At 36.3% G+C, this 23,525-nt stretch overlaps 1 protein-coding gene across 1 annotated transcript; it reads right to left on the reverse strand.

Annotated features, from left to right (window-relative positions):
- Window positions 1–16,094: 16,094 nt before the first annotated feature.
- LUM (lumican) lies at window positions 16,095–23,284 on the reverse strand. Its single transcript, NM_001081780.2, is given in 3 exon segments — window positions 16,095–16,954; window positions 19,908–20,799; window positions 23,214–23,284. Coding segments are annotated over 2 exon segments (1,026 nt in total). The 5' UTR covers window positions 20,779–20,799; window positions 23,214–23,284; the 3' UTR covers window positions 16,095–16,799.
- Between the last annotated feature and the right edge of the window lie 241 nt (window positions 23,285–23,525).

Below are 23,525 nucleotides of genomic sequence, written 5' to 3' on the forward strand. Positions count from 1 at the left end.
TTATCATGTTTTGCTTTTGTTTAATTCATAATTGTATCACATATGTTTATGCATAAACAAAATATTGTCTCATTTTACTTAATTTGAACTTTATAAAAAGATTTATTTTTTCTTTTAGTATGATTACAATTTTGTTTTTTTGTTGTTAAATGCTTTTCCTTTTTTCCATTTTATTTGTTCATTTTTTAATTTTAATTTTTGTTTCTAAAGCAGTAACATTGGATTATAACATTATATAACTTTCAGATGTACATCATAATATATTTCGAATTCTGTGTAGATTACATCGTGTTCACCACCCAAAGACTAATGATAATCCATCACCATGCATTTGTGCTTAGTCACCCCTTTTGCCCTTCTCCCCCACCCTTCCCCTCTGGTAACCATCAATCCAACCTCTGTTGCTAGGTGTTTGTTTGTCGTTTTTATCTTCTACTTATGAGTGAGATCATACGGTATTTGACTTTCTCCCTCTGACTTATTTCACTTAGCATAATACCCTCAAGGTCTATCCACATTGTCACAAATGGCCAGATTTCATCATTTCTTATGGCTAAGTAGTATTCCATTATATATATATACACCACATCTTCTTTATCCGTTTGTCCCTTTATAGATACCTAGGTTACTTACAAATCTTGGCTATTGTGAATAATGCTGCAATGAACATAGGGGTGCATGTGTCATTGTGCATTTATGTTTTCAAGTTCTTTGGATAAATACCCAGCAGTGGAATAGCTGGATCATATGGTAGATGCATTCTTAATTTTCTGAGGATACTCCACACTACTTTGCATAGTGGCTGCACCAGATTGCACTCCCACCAGCAGTGTACAAGGGTTCCCTTCTCTCCACATCCTCTCCAACACTTGTTGTTTCCTGTCTTGTTAATTATAGCCATTCTGACTGGAGTGAGGTGATACCTCATTGTAGTTTTGATTTGCATTTCCCTGATAGTTAATGATGTTGAACATGTTTTCATGTACCTGTTGGCCATCCATATATCTTCTTTGGAGAAATCTGTGTTTAGATCTTTTGCCCATTTTTTAATTGGGTTGCTGGTTTTTTTGTTGTTGAGACGTATGAGTTCTTTGTATCTTTTAGATATTAACCCCTTATCAGATATATGGTTTGCAAATATCTTCTCCCAATTGCCAGGTCATTCCTTTGTTTTGTTGATGGTTTCCTCTGCTGTGCAGGAGATTTTTAGTTTGATGTAGTCCCATTTGTTTATTTTTTCTTTTGTTTCCCTTGCCCGGTCAGACATGGTAATTGAAAATATCATGCTAAGACTAATGTCAAAGAGCGTGCTGCCTATGTTTTCTTCTAGAAGTCTCACGGTTTCAGGTCTTACATTCAAGTCTTTAATCCATTTTGAGTTGATTTTTGTGCATGGTGTAAGAATGATCGTCTACTTTCATTCTTTTACATGTGGTTGTCCAGTTTTCCCGACAGCATTTATTGAAGAGACTCTCCATTCTCCATTGTATGCTCTTGGCTCCCTTGTCAAAAATCAGCTGTCCATATATGTGTGGGTTTATTTCTGGGCTCATGATTCTGTTCCATTGATCTGTGTATCTATTTTTGTATAAGTACCATGCTGTTTTGGTTACTATAGCTCTGCAGTATATTTTGAAATTAGGGAGTGTGATACCTCCAGCTTTGTTTTTTTTCCTCAGGATTCCTTTAGCTATTTGGGGTCTATTGTTGTTCCATATAAATTTTAGGATTCTTTGCTCTATTTCTGTGAAAAATATTGTTGGAACTTTGATAGGGATTGGATTGAATCTATAGATTGCTTTAGGAAGTATGGACATTTTAACTATATTAATTCTTTCAATCCAAGAGCACAGAATATCTTTCCATTTCTTCCTGTCCTCTACAATTTCTTTCAACAATGTTTTATAGTTTTCAGTGTGCAAATCTTTCACCTCTTTGGTTAAGTTTATTCCTAGATATTTTATTCATTTTATTGCAGTTGTAAATGGGATTTAATCCTTAATTTATCTTTCTGCTACTTCGTTGTTAGTGTATAGAAACGCAAACGATTTTTGCATGTTGATTTTGTATCCTGCAACTTGACTGTGTTCATTTATTATTTCTATAAGTTTTTTAGTGGACTCTTTAGGGTTTTCTATATATAAAATCACATCATCTACAAATAGTGACAGTTTCACTTCTTCTTTTCCAAGTGGATCCATTTTATTTATTTTTCTTGCCTGATTGCTCTGGCTAGGACTTCCAAAACTATGTTAAATAAGAGTGGTGACAGGGGGCATCCTTGTCTGGTTTCTATTCTTAGAGGGATAGCTTTCAGCTTTTCTTCATTGAGAATGATATTAGATGTGAGTTTGTCATATATAGCCTTTATTATGTTGAGGTATTTTCCTTCTATCCCCATTTTATTTAGAGTTTTTATCATACATGGATGCTGTATCTTGTCAAATGCTTTCTCTGCATCTATTGAGATGATCGTGTGATTTTTGTTCCTCATTTTGTTAATGTGTTGTATCACGTTGATTGATTTGTGGATGTTGAACCATCCCTGCATCCCTGGAATAAAACCCACGTGATCATGATATATGATCTCTTTAATGTATTGTTGTATTCAATTTGCTAGTATTTTGTTGAGGATTTTTGCATCAATGTTCATCAGTGATATTGGCCTGTAATTTTCTTTTTTTGCGTTGTCTTTGTTTGGTTTTGGTATCAGGATAATGTTGGCTTTGTAGAATAAGTTAGGAAGCCTCCCATCCTCTTTGATTTTTCGGAAGTGTTTGAGAAGGATAGGTATTACATCTTCTTTGAATGTTTGGTAGAATTCAGCACGGAAGCCATCTAGTCCTGGACCTTTATTTTTTGGGAGGTTTTTGATTGCTGTTTTGATCTCCTTACTGGTGATTGGTCTATTCAAATTCTCTACTTCTTCTTGATCCAGTTTTGGAAGCTTGTATGATTCTAAGAATTTATCCGTTTCTTCTAGATTATCCAATTTTTTGACATATAGCTTTTCATGATATTCTCTTATAATCTTTTGTATTTCTGAGGTGTCTGTTGTAACTTCTCCCCTTTCTGATTTTACTTATTTGAGCCTTCTCTATTTTTTTCTTGGTGAATCTAGCTAAAGGTTTGTCAATTTTGTTTATCTTTTCAAAGAACTAGCTCTTGATGTCATTAATTATTTCTATTATTTTTCTAGTCTCTATTTCATTTATTTCTGCTCTGATTTTTATTATTTCCTTCCTTCTGCTTATTTGAGGCTTTGTTTGTTCTGCTTTTTCCACTTCCTTTAGGTGCACAGTTAGATTGTTTATTTGGGATTTTCCTTGTTTGTTGAGATAGGCCTGAATTGCTATAAACTTTCCTCTTACAACTGCTTTTGCCATATCCCATAGATTTTGGCATGTCATATTTTCATTTCTCTCTAGGTATTTTTTGATTTCTCCTTTGATTTCTTCATTGAGCCAATCGTTGTTCAGTAGCATTTTGTTTAATGTCCACGTTTTTGTGACTTTTCTGATTTTCTTCCTGTAGTTGATTTCTAGTTTCATACCTTTGTGGTCGTAAAAGGTGCTTGGTATTATTTTGATCTTCTTAAATTTATTGAAACTTGTTTTGTGGCCTAATATGTGATCAATCCTAGAGAATGTTCCATGTGCATTTGAAAAGAATGTGTATTCTGTGGTTTTTGGATGGAGTGTTCTATATATATCTACTAAGTCCATCTGATCTAATGTGTCATTTAATGCCAATGTTTCCTTATTGATCTTCTCTTTGGATGATCTATGCATTGGTGGAAGTGGAGTATTAAAATCCCCTACTATTGTTGTGTTACTGTCTATTTCTCCTTTCATGTCTGTTAATAGTCGCTTTATATATTTAGGTGCTCCTATGTTGGGTGCATAGTTACATACAAGTGTCATGTCCTCTTGTTGGATTGTTCCCTTTATAATGATAAAGGGTACAATAAGTAATAAATAAATGATAAAGGGATAAATGTAGTGCCTTTCTTTATCTCTTGATACAGTTTTGTTATAAGTCTATTTTGTCTCATATAAGTATTGCTACTCCCGCTTTCTTTCCTTTGTCATTTGCATGGAGTATCTCTTTCCATCCTTTCACTATCAGTTTGTGAGTGTCTTTAGTTCTGAAGTGTGTCTCTTGTATGTAGCATATATACGGGTCTTGTTTTTTTTTTTTTTATCCAATTGACCACCCTATGTCTTTTGATTAGAGCATTTAGTCCATTGACATTTAAAGTAGCTATTGATAAAAATGTATTTCTTTCCATTTTGTTGCTTTTTTTTCTAGGTGTTTTAGTAGTTCTTCTCTGTTCCTTTCTTCTTCTCTTGCTCTTTTCCCTTGTGGTTTGATGGCTTTCTTTAGTAATATGCTTGATTTCTTTCCTCTTACTTATTTGTTTACTTATTATAGGTTTTTGGTTTGTGATTGCCCTGAGGTTTCTCTATAATACTCTACGTATATTGCAATCTATATTGAGTTGATACTCTCTTTAGCTTGACCTCTTTCTAAAAGCTCTACTCTTTTACTCCCCTCTTCCCACATTTTATGTTTTTGAAATCATATCTAATCTCCTGTTTTGTGTGTGTCTATCCATCACCCTCTTATTATTGTAATACGTAATTTTAGTACTTTTGCCTTTAACCTATGTATCATCTTCATATGTGGTTGATCTGCTACCTTTATTGTATTTTTGCCTTTACTTATGATTTTATTTCCTGGGGTTTTTTTTTGTGGGGGGGGGATAATTTTCTTATCTCTATTTGTGGTCTTCTCTTTCCCACTTAAATAAGTCACTTCAGCATTTCTTGTAGAACTGGCTTCTTGGTGATAAACTCCTTTAATTTTTGCTTGTCTGTGAAGCTCTTTAGCTCTCCTCCCATTCTGAATGATAACCTTGTGGGATAGAGTATTCTTGGCTTGAGGTTTTTTCCTTTCAGCACTTTAAATATGTCGTGCCACTCTCTTCTAGCCTGTAGGGTTTTGGCTGAGAAGTCTGCCAATACCCTTCTCGGCTTTCCTTTGTGTATGTCACTTGTTGCCTTTCTCTTGCCACTTTTAGGATTCTCTCTTTATCTTTAATTTTAGACATTTTAATTATAGTGTGTCTTGGTGTGGGTCTCTTGGTGTTCATCTTGTTTTGTGCTCTCTGTGCTTCCTGTACTTAGGTGTCTGTTTCCTTCCTTATATTAGGAAAGTTTTCAGCTATTATTTCTTTAAGTAGATTCTCTGCCCCTTTGTCTTTCTCTGTTCCTTCTGGGACCCCTATAATACGAATGTTAGTGCACTTGTTATTGTCCCAGAGTTCCCTTAGACTGTTCTCATTCTGTCTAATTCTTTTTTTCTTTTATCTGTTCTGTGTGGGTGATTTCCTCTAGTCTTTCATCCAACTTGTTAATCGGTTCTTCTGTATCATATACTCTGCTATTAGGTCACTCTAGTGAATTTTTCATTTCCAATATTGAGTCTTCATTTCTAACTGTTTTTTCTTTTTATATTTTCCATTTCTTTGTTGGTGTTCTCGCTGTGTTCATCCAGTCTTCTCCCAATATCTGTGAGCATCCCTATGAGTTTTTGGTTGAACTCTTTGTCAGGTAAATTGCTTACTTCTGTTTCATTTAGTTCTTTTTCTGGGTTTTGCCCTATTCCCTTGCTTGGAATATATTTCTTTGCCTCCTCATTATGCATCTTTATCTGTGCTTATATCTATGTATTAGGTGAGTCTATGTCTCCTGAGCTGGGAGAAGTGGCATTACGTAAGAGATGGCCTTGAGGCTCAGCAGTGTGCTTCTCTCTCATCACTAGTCCAAATGATCCAGGAGTGACCCCTGTTTGGGCTACTTGTGTCCTTCTGCTGTGGCAGGGTTGCTCTTACTGCAGGCACCCAGGGAGTTAAGTCATTCTCTCCCTGGCTGGCTGATTGTAAATTGGATTTGGGGAGCCCCAGCACTGTTGGCTGCAAGGTCTAATAGCACACTCCTGTTGCAGTTTTCCTGTTAATTGAGTATGTACCCAATATAGCTGGTTGCTAGACTCAGGGGCTTACAGTTGCTGCAGGCCTCAGGACTGTAAGGCTGTTTTCAGATCTCTTAGGATTGTAGCTGAGTGAGGCTGGCTCTAGGCATGGGAGCACCCAATTGTTTCAGGCTTTGGAAGGTACAGTCAGTCCTCTTTGTGGCTGATTGTGAAGCACAGGTCTTCGTCCACTGTTAAGCCCCACCCCCCACAGGTCCACACACCATCAATGCAGCCCTGTTCTGTGCATACTTCCTGGCCCTCTGGAGCATACCCAGTTGCTCCACTAAAGAGGCCCCCACCTCTCCACCAACTCCCCCACAGTTCACCTGGTCCTCACACAGGCCCTGCCCTACAGATGTGGAGACACTCCCTTGCCTATAAAGGATCAAGGTACCCAGTCTATGCAGTCCAACAAGTAGCCTGAGGGCTTGCTATTGGGTGGAGCCAGTCTTTATGGCAGGCTGCCTGCCCTGGCTGAACTGGATTAAATCTGCACTCTAGTGGGTGTGGCAGACCCCTGAGCTATCAGGCCAGAGGAAGAACTTCAATGGCATTTGCCAGTGTCTGTGTCAGTATTCCTGTACTAGGACACAACAATGACTGCCACCAAATTTCGGTCTCTGGAGAGGTCTCACCTCTCACTAAGATGCACCCAGAGCCTACCAGATGAGTCTCTTTTCACCAAAGAACTTTGCAGCTGTCTTTTTGGTGATTTTAGCTTGTTCTCCGAGATGGGTGAATTTGTGCATGGGCCCTTTAAGAGTCAGGTTTTTTTGGCTTTCCTCCAACAGCTTTTTGGGGCTATTCCCTGCTGCAGTTAATAGTCAGGGAAGCCAGATCGTAGGACACTCATCTCAGTTGTGCTGAGTGTAAAGAATGTTTATAGCAGTTAAATGCCCAAGATAAGGTCCCCACTTTTCCAGAAAGGGCTGCATACCTTAGGATGTCTCCCACCTGGCTGGATGGGAAGCTCTGCTGCTCACCAAGGTGGCTTTTTCCACTCCAAAAGGAATTTCTGCCTCTCCCACCTCAGTCAGGACTGTCCAATCTTGTGGGGCTCTTTTCATGTGGTTTTCACTTTTCTCTCCAGTATAATTTTTCCAAAAATAGTTGTCACCTGATTGTGTCTGTGGGAGGAGGTGAATTCAGAGTCTGCCTACACTGCCATCTTGACAAGATCACTCAAGATTTACTTTTTCATTCAATGTTTTTTTACTAAGATTAAATCCATGATATTGTGTTTAGACATAGTTCATACATTTTTACTATAGTATAATATTCCATTGGACAGTACATTTTATTAATTTTTCTATTGATGCAAATTTGGGTTATTGCCTGTCTTTTGCTATTTTTTAAAGAACTGTTATGGATATTTTATACATGTCTCCCTTTGCATATATGCAAAGTTTGTGTTGGGTTTGTCTTGCTACTCAAAATTGTGACCTGACCAGCAGCATCACCTGGGAACTTAGCAAAAGCATGGAATTTCTGCTCATGCCTGAAACTTTGCAATTTACCAAGATCTCTATTCTATTTTTATGCACCTTAAGATTTCAGAAACACTGTAGAAAGGGAATTGCTGGGTTATAAGTTATACGAAATTTTAAGTTTCTAAAATAGTACCAAATTATTTATTTAAGAGTTGTACTAATTTGCATTCATACCATTAATAAATAAGAATGGTTACATCTCCTCCAATCCTTTAAATTGTCAAACAATTTTTGACAATTGAATAGGCAAAAATAATGTCTTTTTGTGGTTTTAACTTATGTTTCCCTAATTTACAATGAGTTGCACATCCCTTCATGTTTTTGGGGGGGAGGTGGAGTCACAGTATTTTCTGTCAAACCCTTTTTCAGGATTTTTGCCCATTTCAAAATTGGAATGTCTGCCTTTTTCTTATTGATTTGGAGAGGTTCTTTATATATTCTTGTTGTTAATCCTTGATAGGTTACTTATGTTTTAATTATCTTATCTTGATTTGTCTTTGCATTCACTTTCTTTTACAATATTTTTTGATGAATAGAAGGTCTTAATAATAACATAGTTAATTTCATCAATCTCGTCCTTAATGATTTGTCTTAAGAAAACATTCCTGACCCCACATCAGAAATATATTCATTTTTCTTTTCTTCTAAACTTTTTAAAGTTTGGTGTTTGACATTTAAGTTTTTAATCTATTTGGAATTGGTTTTTGTATATGAAATGAAAAATCCAAGTTTGTCTTTTTTCCTTGTGGGTTGCCAATTTTTCCTGTTATTTTTACTGACTAGTTTCTACTCTCCTTAGTGGTATGCAATGGTGTCTCTCATATATCAAATTTCCATATAAATGTGAATATGCTGATATATTTTCTATTCTATACTATTGGTCAATTTTCCTATTTTTTGCCAGTACCACATTATCTTAATTATTATAACTTTACATTTTCTTATAGTTGGACAAGTCTTCCATCATTTTTCATCAGATATGTCTTGGCTATTTTTGGTCCCTTGATTTTCCACATAAGTTTTAGAATCAGTTGTCAAGTTCCCAAAATAACTACACCGAAAGTCTTTTCTGCTTCTTGTACCTGTCAGTTTCTCTCTAGTGTCTCCCCTGGCAGGCCTCTGCAGACAAAAACACCTAGGAACTGTAGTTCATGGAGACCAATGTCCAGCAACACAGACTATAAAGATATGGTGTTGGATCTGAGACGCAATAAATAAATAAATGGCACTTTCTCTCATTATTTCTAATAATGTGGCTGTAGAATCTTTTATGTTTTCTATGTAGAAAATTACATGATTTGCAAAACTTTGGAGCTATATTCTCCTCTTTTACTTCTTAATGCATTCCATTTCTTTTTCTTTTTCTATTGTGTTGTGCAGTTCTGCCAATAATCTGTTGAGCAGAGGAAGTGATATTGAATATCTTTTCTTTATTTCATATTTTAAAGGAAATCATTTTCATCTAAATTGAATATTTACTAAATTAGTTTCCAATTCAGTAACAGGATCAAAGGGTATGAATTATACTTGAATTACTAATATCACAGATTTAAACTCATTTTGATATGCAATATTTTCACTATTATTTTACTATAATTTTAGATTTCTATTCTGATTACGTCTTTGACCAATAAGTGTTTTAGATTTGTTTTATTAATTTCCAAATATATGTGAATTATATTTATATTATTTTTCAACTTCTGATATAATTTATGAATTGCGAATGGAAATTTGTTGAAACAAATTTGGGTTTGTGGTCAAGTATGATATCAATTTTTATAAATGCTCTATTTGAACTTGAGAAGAATGCTAATTCTCTAATTATATTAATCCAATTTGTATAACAAATTGTTAGTCACAGGAGCACTGATGTTGTGAAAAACTTTAATGATAAGAACAACAAGAGCAAAATTCTTACAAGTGAGCCTCATCTCTGCATTTTAATAGCTATGTCATACTAGCAGAGAGCTTCATCCTCTCAGTTTCAGTTTTAAAATTATGATAATCCACACTTGACAGTGAGAAATGTTCAATGAACACCTATAGGTGAGAGTGCCATACAAATAGAAGGTTTTTCATTCATTCAACATAAATTTATTGAAAACCTGTTATGTATGGCATTCTCCTGAGCCCTAGGAAGAGAGCTTGAAGGAAAGAAGCACATTGCCTTTGTGGAGTGTAATTTTAATTGTGGGGATATGAATACATACATACATATATTGTGCTTAATATAATGTCATTTTCTAACGAATATTAAAGTAAATAAATAAATAAAGCAGGGTGAAGAACAGAGTGACCAAGTGTGCTTTTTTATATGGGGTGATTCGTGAAAGCCACTCAAAGCAGATGACTTTGAACAGAGGTCAGATTAAGTTAGGAAATACACTGTATCTATAGCTGGGGCACTGCAGAGACAAAGGCAAGAAACCTGGGCCAAGAATATATTTGGCATGTTCAAGGAACAAGGCGACCAGTGTGTTGGAGAGGAGTGGGCAAGAAGAGTGATAAGGAAACATCACCTTGAAGGTCATGATAAGGGCTTCAAATTTTAAGTGTGATGAGAAGGTATTCCAGGTAAGTAACTTGGGGTAGGACATAATCTGATTTACGTTTTTCAAGGCTCTTCCTGGCTGTTATTTGAGAGTAAACTGTAAGATTCCACCTTTGAGTCCAATTTGAAATCCATTAGAAGACTATTGCATTAGTCCAGAAGAGAGATGGCGGTGGATTGGACTAGCAGTGGCAAACAGTCAGATTTGTGACATATTTTGAGGATCTAGCCAGAAAATTTGTTGAGAGATTGGATGTGAGAAAATAGGTTAGTATTCCTATATCCTATATCCCAAGTTTTGAAGCAGAGAACACTCTGTTAAAAATAGATTTACTAGAGAGAAGTGGATGATCCCCGTGAATAAAGTAAATTGAGAGGTTTTATGTAAAGTTAAAGACACCAAAACAGAAGCAGTTGTACTGGAGCTTGCCAGAAAAGGCCTGGCTCAAGATTGACCATTGTGATTTGTTTTTGCCCACCACAGCTTGATTCCAGTAACTCTATTCAACACCCACTTCCTCAGAGCTTACCACTAGGCCCTGTATTTTCTCAGAGCTGGGAAGAGGGAATTTACAGATGCACATGGAAACACATCTAAGCACCTCTTAATGCCATAGCTCCCCTGGGACTTACAGAGTTAGAACATGCACTCCGACAGTAGAGATCTGGTCTCAAAGGAGGGTTACAACACTTAAAACATGTCTGACCTTACGTCCTGTTTTTTCTCCCTGATAAGTAGGAATGTACTATGTAGGTGTTATTTGAACTAAAGTTATACATAAAGAGCATTTCCAGAAGTATCTAATAGATAACAAAATTTAAATAAATATAGGTTTCTTCCTCAGAAAGGCTTTCCTCATCACCTAATCAAAAATCACCACTCCCTCTGATCCTTTCAGGTAGTTTATTTTTTGTCATAACACTTATCACTACATGACATCATGTCACAAAGTATGTGCTTGTCTGCTTATTGTTTGAATTCCTTACAAATGTCAACTTTCTTAGGAGAGGACCTTGTTGGTCTTGTTCGCTACTGAATCCCTAACATCTAAGCCATTCCTGGGGTTTAGTAGAAGCTCAATAAAAAATTTGTTGAATGCATTAATGGAAAAGTTACAGACAGAGGCACAACAGAGGGAGTTGTTAATTCTAGCTCAGAACTTTGATAAAGAATTTTGATTTTTATGATACAGGATTTTCTTTTTATGATAAAGGATATTAATTCTATCTGAGGAGGTTCAAAGGGATTTATGGCAAAGGGACGAGTAGCTTAAGGTGAGTCTTGAAAGACATGTAGGTGTTTCCAACTGCAGGGGCGTAAAGAGACTCCAGGAGGAAAAGAAGGACAGAGTTTTCATAGACACAGAGCAAAAACAGCTGAAAATTGGTAAGTATGGTTGCAGTATCAAGCGATTTAATACGGTGTATGGTGGGGTCTGGCAAGGCCTGGTAAGAGATGAGGCTCTCGAGACAACAAAGGACTAGATCACAAAGGGTCTTTGATATCCTGGGATGTTTTGAATGCTGCATTGTGGAGCCTGGGTCCCATCCTGAAAATGACGGTTTATCATTAAATAGTTTTAAGCAGATAAATAACAAAGGGCCAGGTTTATATATTAGAAAACTCACTCCAGTAACATTGTGGATAATGAAGTTAGGCAAAACATGAGAACCTTCAGAAATATAGATGAAAATTGAGCAAATCTTAAAGCAGTGGCAGTGGGGAGATAGAGGGGTTTATTTGAGGCACAATCCATAAGTAAGGCAGCTAAAGTTCTTGAATATATTGTTTTTGCTGAGGAAGATTTGCCCTGAGCTAACATCTGTTGCCAATCTTCCTCTATTTTGTGTGTGAGCCACTGCTACCGCATGGCCTCTGACAGAGGAGTGGCATAGGTCCGTGCCTGGGAACTGAACCCGGGCCACCAAAGAGAAGTGTGCAGAACTTAACCTCTAGGCCACCAGGGCTGGCCCGAATATTTTTAAAACATGGAAAATATTTCCTTTTGTGGAATGGCAGGTATATTTTAAAGGGACAAGACACACATGTAGGTGATACTCTCTGGGCCAAGCAATATGTGAAAGAGGAGCTACTACACAGTAGAAGTGGAAGCTTGGGGCTATCAAAGTGAGATGAAGATGCATGGGAACTCACACATTTTATATGGTCTAGATTTGTAATTTTCCCTACCTGTATTGTAGTTCAATTTCTTATACCTTATTAAGAAATAAAATCTCCTGAATGCATGAGTGAATAAATAAATATAACTAATGAGATATTTTAAAAACATATTTTTATTTATTTCATATACATATGGCATATCTACTTTAAGTTTTTTAACATTGTATTTTAAATACATTTTTGGTTCTAGTTAGTAAAGTTGCTTTAGAGTTCACTTCAAATCGAATGAGCACTTTCTTTTACTTGTAAGTAAAATGCTAAGCACGTATTTAGGATGGTTGCAAAATTCAACCAAGGAAAAATCCAAGGCCATCATTATGATAAAATTACAGCCATAGAAAAAACAGAACCCCAAACTTAAAAGATCACAAGGAAAAAAATTCATAATCTTTTGTGAAACCAACCTTTTAAACTCTCCAGTATTTCTGAAAACAGCTATTACCAGCTGGGAAACTTTTAACTAAGAAATCAACATTCCTCTGACTCATTTAGTGGTCTATCATCCATCTGTATTTTTCGTACTTATTAGGGCATGATAATTCCTCTCAAAGCCTGAGAACATCACAGTTCTCCTTCACCATAAAGACACTACCTAGCCCTGATTTTCAATGGAGGTGTTGAGAATAAAGATGGGCTTTTCTCATTTTTCCATTTTTTCCTCAAGTAGCGTCTACAGTTAAGTCTCCCATCAATCAGTTTTAGGAAAAATAAAAATCCATAAGCATCATTGCTTTAATCCATTCATGGGGTTGTTTAGCTAAGAGACAAAGTCAGAATCATTGTTGTTAGTGAGACAGTAGAGAGAACTTCCTGTTTTAAATTCACCATATTGGTGACGATTTCTCCTAGGTGCCTTCTTATAAATTTAATAAAAGTAAATCCTAAGATATCTCTCCTGATAGAGTACCAGTTGGGCCACTCTGGAGAGAAAGGAGCATAGTACATAAGAAATATCTATAAAGCAGCTCTCAAGGTAGGTGAGGGGCAGAAGTGTCTCATGACATCTTCATGAAGTTTTTTCTTTGAGGAAAATTAGCCCTGAGCTAACATCTGTGCTTATCTTCCTCTATTTTATATGTGGGACACCTGCCACACCATGGCTTGATGAGCAGTGTGTAGGTCCTCGCCCAGGATCTGGGCCGGCGAACCCTGGGCCACCGAAGTGGAGCATACAAACTTAACTATCAAGCCACGGGTCCGGCCCTATGAAGTTAGCATTTTTATTCCTTGCTTAGTGATGAAGAAACTGAGGGTTAGAGTGCTTAAATGAATTAGAATATGGGAAAAATAATATTCACTCTCATGTATGTATATTGCAAAAAACTGGCTTCTTTCTGTTCTGCTTCCCTAGAGAAAAGGTCTCCTCTGCTTTTTATCTATTTGGAATTTCAATGATTTGGTCACACTAAGTCAGTGTTTCTAAAGATATGTATCACTGACCACCAGTATAAGGATAGCCATGAAAGTTCTTTAAAAATGTGGAATCCTGCATTGCATAACTTACTGAGTCTGTATATCTGGGACATTATGCCTGGTAATCTGCATTTAGAAAAGCATTTCAACATGCCAATTATACACTGAAATGTTGAAAAACACTACCCTAAGTGGGGTGGAAGTGGGGGGATGAGGAAGAGCAGATAAAGATAGTCTCCAATATTCTTTCCTCCCTGGGGCTGTCACAATGAGTGAAGGAGCAAGCAGGAAGCTTCTCTTCTCCAGCTCTGCTCTGGAGAAATGGAGTCTGGCTTCCAGAAAGGGGAGCTGTGGCAAAACAGGATCTAACCAGTGTCTTCCCCAGATGCTTCTGCAAGAAAGTGTCACTTTGTGCTTCATTTGGTCCTTGTCAACTAACCATGACTACAAAAGGAATTGCTCTTTTAAAAGTTACAGTTTTGCTTTTTAGGCTTAAGAACAACATATGACTTTAGATAGAGAGAAATCAAAGGCTTTTACATATGTAGGCTGTCAGCTAACAAGATGTTTTCCCTAAGTGATATAGAGACAAAGCTCACTCAAGTCTGTAACATTCTTTCTAAAAGAGAATTTATGGCACATTCTCTACTACCTACCTCAGAGTAGCTATCAAGAGATTGATGGTGAATTGGTATAGATAGGGCAAGGAAATTTTATTTCCATTTCTTCTGTGTTATAGTTTCAATAAGAGAAAACAGATTTTAAGCTCATACCAAGAAATGACCTGAAAGTACTATCACAGCTCAAGGAACTTACCTTTATGTAGAAAAGACAAGACAATAAAAAGTACACAGTGTACTTAACATAATGTACACCTCCACATCTGCCAGTCAACTTAGTCTTAATTGATAATGGCTTTGATACTATATATGCACTCATAAGGGATGAGTATATTTTTGATTGCACAACATTTGGCTCTGCACGTATGCTGTATTGTTAACTTGATAAGGTAGAAGTTAGTTTTATAAATTATATACCCTACTATTTCCCATTGTATAGAATCATAGATATCCACAATACAGAAAGCTGAAACCTGTTGTTACTGGATTATAAACTGTTACTAATATATTGACTTCAAAATAAATTGATTTTTAAAGTCTCATTTTCAGAAACATTTATATATCTTCAACATTTTCAATCCTGGGAGTTATCCACCATTTTGCTTTAGAATCAAGCAGTGATTAATGAGATCTCACGGCAGCTTCTTATTTAATAGAACATCATTGCGTATGAACTAGTAAACCCACAGAAATGGGAATAATGGCAAATACCCAAGCAAAGTGTGAGATTTAAGAACTACAATATTGTGATTTATTAGAAATACATATTTGGTCACTCAGATGACCAAATTACATTTCTCATATATATTTGCTCTTTGTCCATGGTTCCTGGCTCACAGCTTCTAAAACCTTTGGAATTTCCTGTGACAAGACTGACAAATATGTCTTTTCTATGTTGATGAGGTAACTTTTGGAGAGCCCTTAGGTAACCTAAGGATGGGAGCTGGTTGCCGGGAGAATTAACTGAGTAATTAGAGGGTTGGAACTTTCATTCTCTCCTCCTCACCTCCAGCGAAGCCAGAGGGGCTGCAGATGAGTTCAATTGTAGTGGCCAGTGATTTAACCCATCACATGTTTGTAATGAAGCTTCTATAAAAACCCGAAAGGGAAAGGTTCGGAGAGCTTCCAAATTGATGAACAAGTGGAGATTTGGGGAGACTGGAGCTCTTGAAGAGGGCATGGAAGCTCAGTGCCCTTCCCTCATACCTTGCACTATACTTCACTTCTGTCTGGCTGTTCCTGACAAATATCCTTTTAATAGACCAGTATTCTAGTGAGTAAATATGTTTCCTGAGTTCTGTGAGCTGCTCTAACAAATTAACCGAACCGAAGGAGGGGGTCTTGGGAACCTCTCATCCATAGCCAGTTGGTCAGAAGTACAGGTAAACTACCCGAGCTTGTGACTGGCATCTAAAGTGGGGGTGGAGGGAGGTGCAGTCTTGTAGGACTGAACCCTTCATCCATGGAATCTGAGGCTGTCTCTAGGTAGATAGTGTCACAATTGAATTGAATTGCAGGACACCCAGTTGATGTCCAGAGAATTGCTTGGTGGGGCAAGAGGAGAAATCCCTCCACCCTGCAAATGGGAATCGGATCTGTACACTTTTAAGGACACTATTGTAAGATACGTTTAGAAACTCTTAGGATGTGGATGCTAGAAGCAGACAGTTTATTTAAAAATTCTACTTAAGATAAGTAAACTATTGCAGGCTAGACATATTTTTTTGAATTCTAATCTATTATTTTATATATTTTAGAAATGAGAGATTGGAATTTCACAAAAAGTCAAACACAGTGATGCCATTTGCTATGTTTTATTTTGCTATTAGCTTGTTAAACATAACATGCAAATAATCAAAAAGAAACATACATGGGACTTAAAGTGAAATAATTCTAGAAAAGAAAAGTTTCACTAGGTAACTACATGAATTTTTAATACTAAAAATACTGCTTTAAGTGTATGCGGCTTAATGAATTTTGTCTAGTACTTTGCATAATCATTGATCTCAAAATTTACCACCTATTTTTCAGCAAAACAAATTTGAACATTAAAATTTGAGCATTTAAAAATTGAGATGGTTTGCTCAAGACAGTAAACACCCATTTGTATGTAGTCCATGCTTTTTGGCACATTAATTTAAGATTAAGGAATTACAAAACTTGGCTGACTTCCATACAACCAGTAAAAGGCTTTGTACATCATTTGACGGTAGAGATGTGGAAAACACTAAATTTACAAATACAGCATTAAGTTTGTTGTCTGTGTGTGTGTATGTGTCTGTGCTTGTGATGAAATAGGCCTGCCTTTCATCTTTTCTTTTAAAAAAAGTAGTAAAATGTTTACAAAACATTTTCCCTCGGAATTTAAAATTCATGGAAGTAATAAACAACAAAAATGAATATTATGAAACATTATGAAATATTATGAAAACTGACACACAAAAAAACATAACCATAAAATGTTGCTCCAGGATACACTTCAATATAATTGGAATTAGTTGATATTAAGTAACAGTGATTTCATTTGCTACGCGTAGACATTCATACATATCAGGTGGCAGACTAGTATGGGTGAGGCGATTGCCATCCAAACGCAAATGCTTGATCTTGGAGTAGGATAGAGGTCCCAGGATCTTACAGAAGCTCTTTACTTCAAACTCTGTAAATTAAAAAACGGAAAACTTTAATCATTTCTTTTTTGAGTACACAGGCTTTGAGATAATCATTTAAAAAATTCCTCAAATCCATAATATCTAATAGGACTTCTTCCCACTTATTTGATGTATCTTTGAATTTGAAGCTACTAAAGGTATATGTCAGGCTACCAAATGACACAGCAATATTTAGTAAAGAATTCCCATGGTAGATCGGGACATTCAATGGAATTTTTCAAAGAACAGAACTTATGTAAGTTCTTGATTTAGAAATATTTGATTTTAGAAAGACATTCAATTAGTGCATCATGTTATCTAAGCAATCTTTCAAAATATTTAGTCTAGCCTGAAGAAATCTCAGATTGGTGCTGTTGTATGAACAATCTCACCAATATAAACACCCTGGAGTTTTTCATCTTAAAATAAGAGAGTTTAACTAGATAAACTCTAAAGAGTTTTCCAACAACCACACTCTATGGCAATGATTCAAAACTACAAAGCAAAAACCAAAGCATGGAATGTCCACCATCTGAGCCCATGTTCTTTTTTCTGTGGTCAAAAAGCTGCCACAAATGAAAAACTGATTTAGTTCTTAAGAGAAACTAAGATTTACTAGACGGCATGATCTATGTGTATACATAGTCTATTTTGCCCAAGTCTATTTCAGATTAACATTATCTGATCTTCTATGTTGTTATTTTCTTTCATTCTCAAATTCTACTTAACAGTGACTTGAGTGAAAGCCTAAACACACTTTCCTTAAGATGTTGTCTTAAATAACTCGTCAGTCAAATTCCAGAGATTCTTCTTATGGTACCTACCTCTGAGAATGGATGGAACAGTGGAAAAAACATGGGCTTAAGCCTATATTAGTTTTCTGCCTCTGCCATTTACCATCCAAGTGACTATGGAACATTTATTTGATCTGTTTGTTAGATATAACATATCTATCACACTGTTTTGCGTGAAGATTAAACTAAAATATGTAAAGCACTTCACAAAGTGCTAGCACATAATATGTAATAAATAATTATTGGCCTCCTTTTAATTTTTTTCTTTTTTCCAAATTACATTAGGAACATCTACAATTAGGCTAATGCTTACAGTTGCAAGTTTGAAATACGAGAAATATTTTTTGGCTATATATTTCCTAGTATTAGAAAAATATTAAGAGGCTCCTTTTATCTTAAAAGAATGCAGACAATTGATATGCATAATTATTATGTGGCAAAATAAGCCATATTGAAGACATACATGCAAAGTCAAATGACAAGAATACCTAAAATGTATATACCTAAATATCAAGGATAAGGAAGGAAGAAAAGTAACAACTCGTTTTCAAATGACCACATGTGCTAGGCACGGTGGTTTCAAATCTCACCTTGGCACTGAGTGGCTGTTGGCATTTGTCCCATAGACTACCTTTCCCATCTCCTTCATTGGCTCTTCCTTCTTTTACTCATGCAATGAAAACTGGTCTTTACACCTCCAAATTCTCCTATGTCTGTATCTCTCCCCTTTCTTGTCTCAGAGTAGGAGGTAGTCTCGCTCTCGGCTAACCTCCACCCACCAAATCTAATGGATTTCTTCGCCTTCTCACACCTTAAATCTGGTTAACGTTTTGGCCTGAGTATCCTTCCTCTTAACCACAAATGTTTATAATGTGGGACCATATATTGCCACATAGTGAATTTTCCACTGGAAAGGACTGTAAGAGTTCAGCTCTGATAGCTTTACTGTGTATTGTATGACAAACAAGCTTTCCAGATACGAGAAAGAACAGGTGGCATTTCAGAGTTGGCAATCATGGACTGCTTCATGAGAACACCCCAATTCTACTACATAAAATTGTTGTAGAATTACAAAGTATCATATTAACAAGGCACATTGTAATTTTTCTGATACGTATGTCAATATCCTTATCCTATGACAAGTGAACCGACTTTCATGGTATAAAAATGTTCAATTTCAATAGATTATTTTTCAGATAGAATTGTTTTATGTGTGAATCAGTGCTTCCTAATTGATTTTTGATTTGACAAACTTTATCCATGAATAATAGGTTTTCTCTTCTGCCAAACTTTATTAAACAGTAAGGTGGGGAATGGGATATGTCAATTTCCCACCTGAATTTGTATAGCTTAAATTGAAAATGTCCCAGAAGACCAGATGAGTGCATAAACAGCCCAAGTGGATCGGATCAAACTCCCACTCAGAAGATAAATGGAAATAAACTATGGCAACAAGAGAAAGGAAGGAGAAGCTGTGGCAAAATCAAATGAGGCAAAGGCTTGTATATAAGAAAATGGGCTCTGTAATGCTATTAAAAAAATGTTCCAAACCCTCATCATATTCCTTCCCTCCTTACTCATTCTCAGTCCTCATAAGAACACAGTAAAGAGCATGCACACCATACCAGGGAACAAAGAGAGACGATGATCATGATAGTAATATGCTGAGTCCCAAGTAATCATGTCAGAGAAGACCATGAGTACAGACAGGCTGCTCTGAGGACAAGCAGAAGGGCAATTTGAAGCCTCTCCTAGCTGTGCCTCTTCTGGACTTATTTATTCCTCCCTCAGCTAGATCTTGCCAAGGAAAAAATGTAGAACACAAATCTAAGTCATGAAGGAGGCAAATAGTAACAGATAAATGGCAAGAGATAACTCAGCAGGATTAATTAGCCTTGAGTATTAAATTTGAAGAAATTAGTGTTTAAATTCTATGATCTTAATGGTTTCTTATCTGGATACTCCAAAGAAAGGCCAGATACTGGATAAATAACTGAGCTAGAATTCTTCCATCTTTGAATTGGAGGGATATTTTATTGGCATTTTCATTGTTTTTTTTTTTTTTCTTTTTTTAAAAACAGAGACAGATGCAATATTTGTGTTACACAGCTTAGGCATTTAAACTTGAGGAAATAGCAATGAAACACAGGCACAGCTTTCTACTTACTTTCAAGTTCATTGACCTCCAGGTAATAATTTTCAAGGTTTTCATTGACAGTCGGTATGTTTTTAAGCTTGTTATAGGAGAGATCCAGCTCAAGCAGAGAGGAGACATTAAAAGAATTTCCAGGTATTCCACCATCAGCTAGCTCATTATGAGATAAACGTAGATACTGCAGTCCATTAAAACGCTTGAAATACTCATCAGGGATGTTGCTGATCTTATTGTTGTCTAAATAGAGAGTCAGAAGAGAGACGGGGAGACCTGTAGGCAGTTTGCTCATCTGATTGAAGCTCAAGTCAAGGTACTCAAGGGACTTAAGACCTCTAAAAGCAGCTGAAATGGCATCCTCTTTCAGTTGATTGTGTTGAAGATGGACCATGGTCAGGTTTACCAGTCCATCAAAGGAGCCGAGCTTCGTGATCTTGTTGTGAGTAAGCTGCAGGTCCACCAGAGATTTGGGAAGTGGGCCCACAGATTCTGTCAGATTGTTGTGATTTATGTGCAGTTTCTTCAGTTGTTTCAATTTAGAGAAAACTCTTCCTTTTATCTTGGAATTTTCTAGGAGGTTATGATCTAGAATGAGCCACTGTAGATCGGTTACATTTTCAAAGGCCTTTTCATCAATATGGTCAATCTGGTTATTCCGAAGGTAAAGGTACTTGATTCCAGGAGGCACCATTGGCACACTTTTCAGTTTCAGTTCATCGCAATACATGGCTGTTGGATAGCTTTCAGGGCAGTTACATTCTGGTGCACAGTTTGGTGATGATCGCCCATAAATCGATAGGGGGATATTGTAATCATAATCGTCGTAGTAGTAGCCGCTGGTACCACTGATCAATGCCAAGAGGAAAGTAAACGCACCTGGATTCATTTTTGGGAAATGCTTTGAATCCTAAATAAAGTGGAAACATATTATTATAAGATAGCATAGTTTCAGGTAAAGGACATTTGATTTGCAATGTTCAATGCACCAGCAAAGGTGTATTTTACTATTTTATAGTGCTTTTTTAGTGCATCTAACAATGTCTTGTTAATTTTTATTCAAGTGTGAGGATAAGGATGTAGATTTACAACTTGTGGGGTGGTGAACAAGTTTCAGATTAGATTGCGTATACATACGCCCCCTTCTGGGTGAGTCAGGCCTTATTGTTCCTGTCAGTCTCTCTAGGTCTTTCCTTAATTAAATGCCTTCCTACAAGAGGTTTCTGGGTGGTGCCCATTGACCACCATGGTAAAACATTGCTTTCAGAACACTCTTCAAAACCAGAAGAAATAAAAATGAGAAGAACAGTTGTCAACTGTACCGACTACCTTATCATTCAATATCATTAAAATGTCTCATTAAGAAGACCCTTCCTGGGAACATGGGCAATCTGTGGTTTTGCCTGGAGGAAAGCTGTTCTTATGTGTGTGTGTTGGGGGAGGGCAGAGCAGGGGGGTTGACATTCCTTTAAAAACATCTGGTTATTGTTGTTGGTTCTGAGAAAGGGGAACAGAATTCTTCCTGGAGGTGCGTGTGCATATTATTCCATTTTTGGTTTAACATTCCATACTTTAAAGCACATTACAAAACTGTGTTCTGCAATTAATACTTAGTATATTAGTTTTAGCAAAACTACTGTTTATTAGTCAGGGAAATGTCACAAATTCTAAAAATGTTTAAACCTAGAAAGAGATCTAACTGGCAGAGAAAGATTCTTTTCCAAGTTTTGAATTAAAGTTCTCTTTTCTCTCAATAACTCAGAAGTTTTCTACTCCCTTCATGCCAAAATTTAAGATGGCATGATTCACTTCTCTGGATTTTAGTGATCTCACAGAATGGAAGTGGGAGAGAGATGGGAACTGAGGGAGGTCTGTATGTAACAGTGGCATTAGGAGCCATGTAGGAAAGGATAACACTGAGACTAGATAAATTAAAACAATTTATAACAGTGAAACACATTTCTAAGGTGAGGCTCAGTAAAGTACATTTCAGTTGCTTGGGGAAGTATGGGTCAGCAATCAAGGTAAAGAGAAATAAGATATAAGAATTGGACTTTTGTAGAGTGAAGAGTTATGGCTGAGGAGAAGTTGGTAACTCTGGGAAGGAGATCATTCATGTGAAGCAGGATCCACATTCCAATAGATAACCATAAAATAATATATCTTCCTGTGAGAAATGCGGTACAAGTTTTTGGACCTAGGTAGTTTGAGATAAGTAGGATTTTTTAGTATCCAGAATTTTAAACATACTTTTCTTTGCTTTAATTTAGGATTATGAAGTACTTTATTTTAGCAGATGAAACACACTCAAAAAGTTGTTAGAATCACTTTGATAGCTGACATAATGTAACATGTAGCCAGATTTATAGTAAATTATTCCCTAAGATTATGATGGAATCATTTAATTCAGTTGACAGGTCTTGGCCATGAGAACAATTACACAGTACTAACGTAATTATAAGATTCTTTATAAGTTACAGGATGTAAATGATTTGTCTTGCTTCATTAATAAGCTTCCACCTTATTTCAAATAAAGTATAAACCAAAATAGTCATGGTAACTATAATACGTGTATTGAATAGTGATGAAAAAATGTTTCCATACTTTTTGGCAGAGTAAAAATACAGGCTCTGAATTCAGAGAGTTTGTAACCATATAGTGACTCCATTGTGAAGGAAAATCACACTCTACTTTCCCCTCAGTTTTTTCAAATACCTGTGGCTATGGAGGAAATGCTTTTTGCAAAAAGTAAATCATGTTTCCCAGAATTTCTTTAAAACATGTTCCTTAAGATACACATCCAAAAATCTCTTTAAAAGTAACAAAGTAGAAATAAATAATCCATAAGTGCCTATGTATTTTAGCTCACATTTTACAACAACATAAAATGTTTATGACAAGTTGTAACAAAAGATAACAATATACTTGTTGCAAAATATTTTGAATACTGATGGAAGTGGCTTTTCTTTGTTCCAAAAGTAGGTTTGAACAATACTAACATCTCTCTATAACTAATTAGCATAAAAATAACAAACATTTTAATTGCTACACTATTTCACTGTCTAGTTTAAATATTTTCTCATTCCAAGCTTGAAACTTTTTATAACTTCCTTTGCCAAGCAATACAGTATATACTGTATAAAATTTATCTCAAATCCATAAATCATAGAATGCATATTAAGCAAAATGTGAAAGTAAATGCTCAAAACTGGATTTGCTGTTGACTCGCAGTTGGTAAAGTTGCTCTGGAATATTTTCTGTTCCTGTTAGAATAAACACTGTCCCAAACAGCATCCCCAGTGCTATAGTTAAAACAGCACTTACCTTACTGTCTTGACACTGCTTTCGTTAATTCTTAAAGCAGATGCACTATGGACAAGAATCCACCAATATATGCTGTAAACTCTGTCAGGACGGAACTGGCTGCCAGATTCTTAGTGATACAAGAGCTGAAGGGGGGAAAATCCAGCCCAGTCACGCCAGTCTCTGAATGGAGTTATGTCATTGTGGGGATCTTGTGGTGTGGCATGTGAACACTCTGCTCTCTAACGAAGTGCAGGTGGACGTCGTGAGCAAAGGCTGCCTGGCTCATTCCCTATGGAATGGGAGATACGTGCTTAACAAGCTCAAATACCA

Source organism: Equus caballus, chromosome 28, assembly GCF_041296265.1.
Source record: "Equus caballus isolate H_3958 breed thoroughbred chromosome 28, TB-T2T, whole genome shotgun sequence".
Lineage (NCBI taxonomy): Eukaryota > Metazoa > Chordata > Mammalia > Perissodactyla > Equidae > Equus > Equus caballus.